The sequence below is a fragment of the Peromyscus leucopus genome, chromosome 2, assembly GCF_004664715.2.
Source record: "Peromyscus leucopus breed LL Stock chromosome 2, UCI_PerLeu_2.1, whole genome shotgun sequence".
Taxonomy (NCBI): domain Eukaryota; kingdom Metazoa; phylum Chordata; class Mammalia; order Rodentia; family Cricetidae; genus Peromyscus; species Peromyscus leucopus.
Window position 1 is genome coordinate 110732690 of NC_051064.1, and position 10994 is coordinate 110743683.

Consider the following 10994-nt stretch of genomic DNA (forward strand, 5'->3'; position numbering starts at 1 on the left):
ACAACGTGGGGTCACACAGGAGGAAGGCAAGCCTCCTACCTCAAACCAGTGAGGGGGTAGCATTGCAACAGGCTGCCTGCCTCACTTGGTACCCCCAAACCAAAAGATGTTGAGCCATCTCTGGATCGTGGGGTGACAGACCCAGTTAGTTGAGAAACCCTCCCAAATTCCTGGGCCCCTGTGGGCAGGAACCCCTATGGAAGGGTTCTCAGAAAGCTAATACCCTTCCCCACAAACACCACAACCTAAGCAAGCGTCCTGTCCTTGATTTAGTCTGGCTGAGGGTCCAGGTGCAGTTCAGGCCTTGTCTTGTACTTTTGTGCTGATGAGACATGAGAAACAATGTAATAAAAAGGCCAGGCCACTGACTCAGCTCCACTTTGCTGTACTGATAGGTCAGGGGTCCTGTGAGGGCAGGGTAAGCGAGGCTAGGCAGAGAAGGCAGGTCTCCTCCCATAGTCCCGAGTTCCTGAAACACTGTGGCCCGGGAGTAGGGCCAGCGCAGGGGAGGGAGTCTGACAGTTTGCTCCGTGGGCCAGCCTGGTCCAGACCCATTGGAGCGCTGGGTCAGGCTGAAGTCGGGGCTGCCCTGCAGGCCTCAGACTGCTTTTACAGGGTCTGCTCTTGCCCCAGAGAGCACTTTGTAAAGCAGTAACTGAATCACTCATAACAGTGCCTCCTCTGGAATCTTTGAACAAGACAGACCCTTCTGTCGATCCTCATACTTGTTGAAAGAATAGGGTATCACTTCTTAGTGACCCTGATGCACTGACCTGGGCCCCAAGAGATGCTTGGACTCGTGTGGGTTCTCGGATGTAGACAAGACAGTGTGTGGTCAGTGTGTTTTCCTGGGTACCAGCCCTTTCCTCAGTGAGGATCCTTCGCTCCAGCCCCCTCCTTCCTTCTGCCAAACACGGAGGGTACTTAACCTATTTCTTACCCCGCTCTTGCACCTCAACTAGGCTTCTCTGACTAGCCCCCCCCCCCCCCGTCCCATCTCTGCCCAACTGGTGCCACTGGACTATCTGTCCCTCCCGACTGATGTCATGACTCTCCTGGGCAGAGCTGGGTACTGCTGGGTCCAAATCCAGTTAACGAAGGCTTTTTTCCCCCTTTAAAACTGGAGCATGACCTGGGGCCTCACATGTTAGGTAAGCACGGCACATCGAGCTTTATCTTCAGCCTGCAACAGGGTTGCTTTGTAGATGAAGGAACAAGTGTTGAGAGAGACAGGAAAGGAGCTCAGAATCCTTAAACAGCAGAAAAGGATCAAGTTCTGTTTCTAAAAACCATGTTCCTCTGTGGAGACCACAGGAGGAGCCGGAGTCGGGGAAGATACCCTAGACATTTCAAAAGCGTTTGCATCTATTCCTTAAACTCTCCCTGATTAACATCATGATGGTAGCGGGGAGGCTGAGGCTGGAGGCTCCCAAGTTTGAAGCCATCCTGGGGCACTTAGTGAGAATAGAGAAGTGGAGCCTCCTGCCTCAGATCATCCCACTTGACTCCTAAGGGCAGGGGCAGGAGAGGCAGGCCAGGGAGATTTGCCTCAGCACTACCGACCCTTGAACCCAGGAGCCCCGAGCTCCCCATCCAGGCGCTTGCCCAACAGCCTTTTGCGAGAATTACAGAGACGTCTTCCACAACGCTTTCTAATGCTCACTTTATTCAATGCTCAACTGTCCTCAGAGAACAAATTTATGCTCTGAGAACTGCTTCAGTGCCTGTGAGTTCCCTACCATAAAAACATCCAACACGAAAACTAGAAATTTTTTAATGAGAAAGGATGCCTATAGATGCTTAAGCGTCACGGAGAAGTGAATTGGCCCCGTTGTCGGGACGGTCCCTGGCTGGACAAGGACCAGGGGCAAAGACGGGGTGCTGCAGACCTGCTGTCAACGTCCCAGTCCCTGGCACCAGCCCTGCCTAGGCTGGAAGCTTTAATGTTTGTGGTACCCGGCCCTGGGGATCGGGCAAAGGGGGCAGAAGGCTGAAATGGATGGTGCCTTCTGTCCCGCGCGAGCCCTGGGGAAATCAGAGGCCACCTGTAGAGGTGAATTTCATGAGTGGCATGGCCCAGGACGGTTCAATTCATTCCTAACCTTGTGTTTCACCAGCCTCCATTCTTCAAAGGCCCTGCCCCACCCGGACACTCTCTCCCTTCATACACCACTTTCACACACACACACACACACACACACACACACACACACACACACACACGGTCCAGAGACCCTTGGAAACCACATTTGTCCTCCTATCGTGAAATCAGAATTAGCTGCCGTTTTACACCTATCAATATCCTTCCTCGCTATAGAACATGAACAAAGATGAAAAAAAATAATTGCTGCCGAATATGCCCCTCCCCGCCCGTGGCCTGCCGGTGGCCGGCAGCTCAGTTGGACTGCTCCTGGGAAGAGTGCTGGCTGGGCTCGGTGAGCGCCCCCGCATCCTGATCATCTGCAAAGGACAAAGAAAGAGATGAGAAAGAGGCTGAGTCACCAGGCCTGGGATGCACACGTTCTCCAGGGCCTTCTCTTGTCCCCGGGCTCCTGGGGAGGGTGACTCTGCTTTCATTTGCTGGGCAAGAGACTGGCTTCTGGCCCTGGCCACACCCAACAGCCCTGAGTCCCCCAGCCAGCCTGGCTCTTCCTGGCTGGTTTCTCCCAGCTCTGAACCTCCACTTGCCCTCGGTCACAGACCATCGGTGAACATAAGGGGCAGCTAATTTCCTGAATGCCCTGCTGGCTTCTGGCTGTAGTTCACCCTCCGAAGAGTCTCACGAGACAGAGACCGCTATCTGTCCGCTTTGGCAGGTGCTGGACCTGAAGTGCCACAGACAGCATGAGTTTGCCCAAGGTCACATAGTCAGTACAGACAAGACCCAAGTGTGTGCTCAGGCTGCCAGCCAGCGAGCTTCAAGCCACGCTACACCAGCCACGTGGCAGGCGTGCCGTGGGCTCCACTGCCCTTTTTGGTAAAACTGGATAGCACCAGACTTTGCCTGTTCCTTGGACACTTTTGATATTTATATTAAAGAGCTTTTTGAGTTTGCCAACTTTTCCCAAATCGCAGGAGGCCCAGAAGACTGAAAGGACTAAAGCCTCAGAAAGCTTGAGACCGGGCTGGAGAGGCGGCTCACGGGTTAGCAGCCTTTGCTTCTCTTGTGGATGACCTGAGTTCAGTCCCTAGCATCTATCTATCTGTTGGACCACTAACTGCCTGTAAGTCCAGCTCCAGGGGACCCGCTGCCCTCTTCTGGCCTCTACAGGCATCTGCACACATGCGGTAAACATACATATTTGTACACACATCTAAAAAGAAACATCAAAGCCAAAAGGGCCCTCAAAAAACAAACAAACGAAAACCAAATAAAGAGGTGGTGAGACAGCGAGATGACTTAGCTCGCAGGGCACAGAGCTGTCCCCAACCCTCAGTCACACATACACGAAAAAGAGCTGAGTTTTTAAAACTGAGTTTAAAAAAGGAAGAAAGGGCTAGGGAGGACAGCTCCGTTGCTGAAGCGTGTGCCTTCCAGCATGAGAAGAACCTGCCTGTGCTCCCTGGAAGCCCCGGGAGGCATGCCGGCCAGGAGGGTGGGGACAGGGGCCTCCCAGCTCCCTGCAGCCACTCTAGCCTAGTCGGTGAGCTCCAGGCCAATGACAATGAGATGCCCTGTCTCAAAGGAGACGGACCATGTTCCTGAAGGCTATCCTCTGCTCACCACATCCCCCACATATACCAACATGCTATATATGCATAAAAATAAAAGATCAATTTTCTAAAAAGTTATAAAGAAATTACAGAGTGCTCATAAATAAGGCCTGCTAACCCTATGAGGGGGGACGGGGGTATGGGGGGGATGCCTGAGGCTCCATGCTCAGGTCTCCCAGGCAGCAATGACAGAACTGCCGGGCAGACTCTCTAGCTCCTGTCATCCCACTGGGGGGTGACAACAAAGAATGCCCTGCTATGGCTGTAGAGGTCCGTCTTTGATCAAAAGTCCGGGAACCTCTGATCCCGGAGCACACCTAGAGTCCACCTCTTCCACCCCCTGCCATAGCGCTCTCAGGGGAAGAGTTAGTCCTACGTAAGAAGTTAGACAGAGAAGGCCTTCGAAGCCACTCCAACCTCCCCCGGCGCGGTTACAGACCATGGGAGGGTGACGAACAGCGCTCAGCCCAAGACCCCTCTCCACCCCCACCCCCCTCCTCCACAGTCTTCCCAGCTCATCGGAGCTGGAGACGCTGGTCTCTTACTGGTATCCTCCTTGTCTGTGTCATACAGGATGGTCAGTGAGAAAGTCGGGGGAGATGGCGGCGGTGGCGGCGGGGCCAGTAAGTGGAGGGCAGAGAGATAGCCCGACGGGAGGAAGTTGGACTGCTGCGGTGGCTGCGGTGGTGGAGGCGGCAGCGGAGGTGGTGGTGGTGAGCAGTAGGTTGGCTGGAGGTCCCGGGCTGGTTCTGACACCTGCGTGGACACACGGAAGGAGGGACAGAGAGGGAGACAGTGAGCCAGGCGGGCTGATCCACCACATCTTTTATTTCTCTAATGGGGCGGGGGAGTTCCCACGGGGGCAGAGACCCTGCTGCGTACAGGGCACTTGGGACAGGGGTGGTCAGCAAACACCTGCTACAGGAATGAAGGCAAGCGGGATTGCAGCCATATCTTCGCTGAGCCTGGGGACCTTCCCGAAGGGACTTTGGAGACCAGAGTTCCCCAGAGTGCAGGGTTTGGAGGAAGGAGAATTGCTCCCTAGGTCTGCCCACCTCCAGGGGCTGGGCGCTCTTGGGGAGAGGGGACTAGAGGAGGCGCACACAGAAGCACAGAGTAGGCAGGGACAAGGGGGATGTCACTGGGTGTGTGTCAAGCCTGTGCGAGGGCGGCAGCACATGAGTGAGAATCATCTGCTGGCTCTTAGGTTTGATCCAGATGTTGGGGGGGGGATGGGGATGGGGGGAAGGGGATTGTCAGCATTCTAATTCCCAGTCTCTCCTTGGAACACAGCTTCTGCCTGGGGCCAGTGTGACATCTCAGCCCCAAACACGGACTGGAATCGCATCCTTAACAAAAGTGTCTGGCAGGCCTGTCGTCGTGGGTCAGAGCCCTGCCCTGGGTGCCCAGTCCAGGCTTCCGTGTGAGCAGACAGGGTGCTGCTGCTGGTTTCACTTGGCCCCAGCCTCTCTGTCTGCAGGCTGGTGACCTCTGTTCTCCTGGGCTGTAATGGGGGCAAAGGGAGCACCCCCATCTTTCAGGCTGGGCAGTAAATGGTGCCATGAGAGTCAAGAGCCAGGTTTTCTCTGTCTCCGAGACACACTCTGGGATAGCAGAAAAAAGCACCTGGGCTTGAGGCAGGGCATCCCGGAAGCCATACCAACCCGTGTCCCGAATGCCAAGTCTCATTCACGAGACCTGTGGTGTTGGTGCTCAGCAGAATAAAGGCCTTTCTAGCAGCTGTCTCGCATGAGCCAAAGTTCATGGTCACCCCTGGGGCTCCCAGTGCCTTTTGGACTCCAACTTTAAGGAGCAGACATCATAGCTCAGGCCTGGGGGTGCAGACCCGCCTGTGCGTGCACCCCTAGAGACACCCCCCCCCCCCGCCATGACAGCTGGCTTTCGGGGACCGAGGACCGGGGAGAGCGGTGGGGGCAGCTGGGATGAGGACCGACTCGGAAAGGAGCTGGGCTCTGACTTACCAAGCTGCCTCCATGGTAGGGGCTGCAGGAGACATGACGGAAGCTTCTTTGTTGAGGGATCCCCAGAGCCGAGGACGCATCCTGGCCCTCCGGTGGGAAGGGCTGGTAGGATGGCATGGGGATGCAGGCAGGGCACTGCTGGTAAGGCTCTCTCTCGGGGTACCCAGCTCCCCCGACATGATCAGAGCTGAATCTCAGAGGATGCCCTGGGAAGACAAAGAATGAGAGAACTGTTAAGAACACAGACCTGAGGGATCATTGCTGTCTCCCGGGGCACGGCAAACGGACATAACCGACTGATGGAGTCTCACATCCCCCATCCTGGGTTCCATTATACTTCTGTACATGTATACACAACGCATTGTGATCATGCTCATCCCTCGACCTCTCTTTCCCGCTGAAGCTGGGGTCATTTGGCCCCTTCCCACTCCATTGTCTCTGTGCTTGTGTGTGAACCAGCAAGACTGACAAGGGGTGACTACAGGAACAACGTGGGAGGCCACACCACTGAATATAAAGTGTCTCTCCCTTGCTCAGCAACTAGCAATTGCCTCCAGATCCTCAGACGGCGGGGGAGGGAGGTTCTCATGAACCTAATCTTAAGCAGGTAGTAGGCGCTGTGAATCAGTGAGTACAACAGCCAAGTTATGCCTACCCCTTCCTGAGGTTCTTAGTGTAATGTGAGACTTCTTCAGTCAGGTACGTCAGTCTTGCTGTGACCCGGGAGACAGCGACGCAAAGCTTGCTATTCCCTGGGACCCAGTGGAAGTGATACAGGGATCCCATCTAACCTTCAACGGTCACCTCTCCTTAGCACCTTGACCACTTAGAGGAGTCTACAGTAACTGCCACCCAACACTAACAGCGAGTCTCATCTTACAGGGTGAGTTCTGGCACACCTGTGCCGAGGTGAGCAGTGAAATTCTCAGTTCCCTCCTTGGTGTTGGGGAGTGACAATTGGCTCTGGCAGCAGGCTCAGTGTTCCACAGTGCTGGTGCACCAAGCGGAGGGTCTAAGTCTCTGTGAGGTGGTCCTCACTCAAGTTCTGTTCCTGTCGTGTGATGTGAACAGACATCCCGGGCGGTTCCCACCGCGGTCACCGGAACAGCATCCCTCCTGCTCATTTTCAACCTCACTGCCCTTGACTACTTGGCCACACTCCTTTGCTCTTTCCCCCATCCAAAGACCTTTGCAGATGCTGGGTCACAGCTGACTCACCAGTCACCAGACCTCTCTACATTGATTAGCAGGATTCTTTGAAGAGCATTATCCTTCCCACAAGGACAGGATTCCAGAAGGCAAGGAAGGTATATTAGTCACTGTGGCCAATACTCAGGGCAGTTTAAAGAAGGGATGACTTACTTTGGCTCACAGATTTCTGGAAGTCTGGCACTGAAAGAGCCTTGTCTAAGGTTACACATGAGCAGCTTGCTGACTCAGACTTTGAGACACTGTCATGGGGAGTTGCCAAAACCACGTCTACATCTCAAGGAGCATTTTCCAAGGGCCTCAAAACCTCCATTACTTGAAATCGCACTTTAGAGCCTGGAGAGATGGCTCAGCGGTTAAGAGCACTGGCTGCCCCTCCAGAGGACCCAGGCTCAATTCCCAGCACCCACATGGCAGCTCCCAACTGTCTGTAATTCTAGTTCCAGGGGATCTGACACCCTCACACGGACATACATGCGGGCAAAACACCAATGCACTACAAACCAATTATTAAAAAGAAAAAAGAGCCGAGCCGGGCGGTGGTGGCGCACGCCTTTAATCCCAGCACTCGGGAGGCAGAGGCAGGCAAATCTCTGTGAGTACGAGGCCAGCCTGGTCTAGAAAGCGAGTTCCAGGAAAGGCGTAAAGCTACACAGAGAAACCCTGTCTTGAAAAACCAAAAGAAAAAAGAAAAGAAAGAAAGAAAAAGGGAAAAAAATCGTACTTTAAACGTGAAAGCAAGGCGGCATAGGAAACAATGTAATTTATGCACAGAGTGAGGCCAGAAAAAAAGCCGCAACATCTTGGGGAACCAACCATTCCCTTCGGCCTAGTTGCAGAAAAGTTTCATGCCCACCCACATCCGGTGAGACAGAAACAGTGAGCGCAGGTGCACTGGGCCAGACACAGCGGTTGGGAGAAGCTTCGGGGCTCCGCCAGGCGAGAGCAGGGTGCGCAGGCGCAGTCCAGAGAGCAAATTCAAAAAGCGTCTCGGCGGGGAGAAAAAATGGCAGGCGGGGGTGCACGCAGGCGCAGGAGGGCGGCTTGGGCGGAGGGGGAGGGGATGAGCAGCCGGCGCGGGAGGCCCAGCCTGCCTTCCCCAGAGGGGCCACAAGACGGCGCCGCAGCCCAAGCAGCCCCGCTGCCATTTTTTGCTTGCAAAAGTACAAAGGGGCAAGACGACTGCATCTCAGACCCCCCTGCCCCTGCCCCGTCCACTCTCTCCCACCCACCAGCCTTTGCCCATGGCCACCGCCAGCCACCCACCCCGATCCCTGTCTGGGGTTACCTGGGGAGGGCGCCTTCCCCACCCCGACACCCGTCTGGGACGCCAGCTTGGAGCCCGAGGCTGCAGGCCCGACCGCAGGCCCCAGGAACCGTCGTCGGCTGCACGAGGCCGGGCTTACCGTACTCGGTGAACGGCAGTCGGGGCGCGGGCCGCACCAGCAGGCGCTGCTCGGGGCCGCAGGACTCGGGCCTGGGCGGCTGCGGGCTGGCGGGGGGCAGCCACGCGGAGGGACGGTCGTGCGGTCCCCCCGGGCTCCCCAGAGCAGGCTGGAAGGTGCTGGGGCCCGGGCGGCCGCCTGGGACCAGCTGGAAGGCGCTCGGGCCTGGGCTGCAGGCCTGCGGGGGCCTCTCGAGGAAGCAGGTGGCCACGGCGCCTGGCCCTGCGCCTCCCGGAGCCACCCTGGGCAGTGGGCAAAGGCTCGAGCTCGAGGAGGCGGCGGCGGCGGCAGCGGGGGCCGCCACCGGAGCCCCAGGAGGCAGCTGGGGCCCCTGCGTGCCCGCGGTCGCCGCCTGCTCCTCGGCCCCTTGCGTCTTGAGCACCTTCTGGGCAGCCATGATCTTCTGGCGCTCGGTGATCAGGTAGCACTTGTCGCAGATGCACTGCTTCCAGCGGCACTTGCCCGCATGGCCCTTGACTGGCACCAGGTAGCCATGGTTCCGGCACCGTGAGCACTTGGGGGTGCGAAGCATCTTGTCGTCCAGCTTGGCAAGCTCCGCTTCCAGACACAGCCACCACCTCCGGAAGCTGCAGAGCAAGTGAGGCAGGGATGAGCGGTGCCCCACAAGTCCCTGGTGCTGGGACATTTGGATACACTTGTAACAAAACCGCTCGCAGAGTGTCCCCGGAACTGCAATGGGGCTCTTGCATTTTCCCCTCTTTTTTGGGGGGGTGCAAAAGTTGCAGTATTTCTGTGTGTTGGAGAGTGGGGTACTGAATAAATCAAACATGGAATACTTATTGTATGTATGATGTCATGTGGGTTATTTGAAGTCTTCGGTGCTTGCATTTTCAAATTTTCTGTTCCCGCCAAAATGTAACCGGAAAACAGTTTGAATTTTTTTTTTTTTTTTTTGAAAAAAGGCGCACTGCTCAACGGTCCAGAGTTTTAAAACTCGTTTGAAACACAGGTGTTATAGTAAACCCATCCCATAGGAAAGTTCCAGAGGAGGCAATGTTTCTCTTCCCTGAAGCTGCTGCGTCTGCCCTCATCTCTCTCCTCTGCAGGAAAAGGAGCAGCCATTCTTTCAGAATATTCTTCGGAGCTTAGTGCACTGTGGTGGTTGCTTACAGGCATGCCCTTACAGAAATTCTGAGGTTTTGAGTCCTGTTAGTGTCAAGACTCGTATCTGAAAAATGTGTGCTTAATAATGTTCTAAAGTAGTCGGCCAGCGGTGGCACATGCCGCACGCCTTTAATCTCAGCACTCGGGAGGCAGAGGCAGGGGGATCTCTGTGAGTCTGAGGCCAGCCTGGTCTACAAAGCGAGTTCCAGGACAGCAGGACTGTTTCACAAAGAAAATCTGTCCAAAAAAAAAAAACAACCAAAAAAACCTAAAGTAAAAGAAACAAGATATTCTGGAGCTAGTGTGAATTTTTGGGTTTGGTGTGAGTGTGTGTTTCCTGTTTTACATGGTCTTGTAATCATCTTTATGAAGACAAACTTCTTACCAGAATCCTTAGCCACTGCAAACACAACGTTGATGGAGCATACGTACTGCTTTCAGGAAAGGGGGATGATATAAATAAACATCTTCCTGAGACACCTGCTGATCCAGGGTGGAGCACACAGCAAGGCGTGTGCAGACCTAGCTTGGGGTGGCTCGCACTTCCAGGATGGCATCTACACCCAGAAACTGCAGATGTTACAAGGAGCCACAGTCTGTCTGCTTGGCTTGTGACAAAGAATGGTTCAAGTCCATTCCCTCTCAGAGAAGGGCAGTGCCAACCTTGCAGCATAATCATCCCACCCAAAAGACAAAAACCAGCAAAACACACAAAATAAAATTAAAAAAAAATTTTAAATCTCTAATAACCCAAACCCACACAATCAGTCATCTAAAAAACAAAACAAAAAAATCTCAGCATTTATTTGTTTCTTTGTTTGAGACAGGTTCTCACCATACAGCTCTGGCTGTCTAAGAATTCACTATGTAGACCAGGTTGGTCTTGAACTCACATAGGACTCCGCCTACAGAGTCATGGGATTAAAGGCATCTGCCACTACACCCTGACTTTGGCTCATTTTTCACCCCAAAATGATAACCAGGCCAACTCAGAGCGTCAGAAGCAGATTGGCTGTGTTGACAAGATCAGAACCTAACCACAAAAGTGGGAATGGATGTCACTACACAGTGCAGATTCCCTGAAGCTCCCCAAAGTCTTACATTTCCTGAGCTAGAACTATTTATTTATTTATTTTTATTTATTTATTTATTTATTTTGGCTTTTTCGAGACAGTTTCTCCATGTAGTTTCGATGCCTGTCCTGGATCTCGCTCATGTAGACCAGGCTGACCTCAAACTCACAGAGATCTGACTCTGCCTCCCGAGTGCTGGGATTAGAGGCGTGCGCCACCAACGCCCGGCAGAGCCAGAACTCTTACTCCATGTGCGCGACATTATCGGTAGGATCCGTGCCAGCTTCGGTCCGCAGCGGCCATCCTGACTCCGACTGCTGTAGTCTGGAACCTCAGCAGAAATCCCTCTGGGATCTGGGCAGCCTCTGCCCACTGGCCCTCTGGAGAACGCACTGCTGTGACCCTGTGAAAAAGAGCTCAGGTTCCGGGCAGAGGTCCCTGGCCGT

At 54.4% G+C, this 10994-nt stretch overlaps 1 protein-coding gene across 1 annotated transcript; it reads right to left on the reverse strand.

Annotated features, from left to right (window-relative positions):
* Positions 1-1647: 1647 nt before the first annotated feature.
* Positions 1648-9011, reverse strand: Dmrtb1 (DMRT like family B with proline rich C-terminal 1). The gene is made up of 4 exons (XM_028890346.2): positions 8312-9011; positions 5697-5902; positions 4260-4470; positions 1648-2460 (listed from the first exon to the last, which is right to left on the reverse strand). Exons 1-4 carry the CDS (start codon positions 8994-8996, stop codon positions 2396-2398), a joined length of 1167 nt encoding a protein of 388 aa, XP_028746179.2. The 5' UTR covers positions 8997-9011; the 3' UTR covers positions 1648-2395.
* Between the last annotated feature and the right edge of the window lie 1983 nt (positions 9012-10994).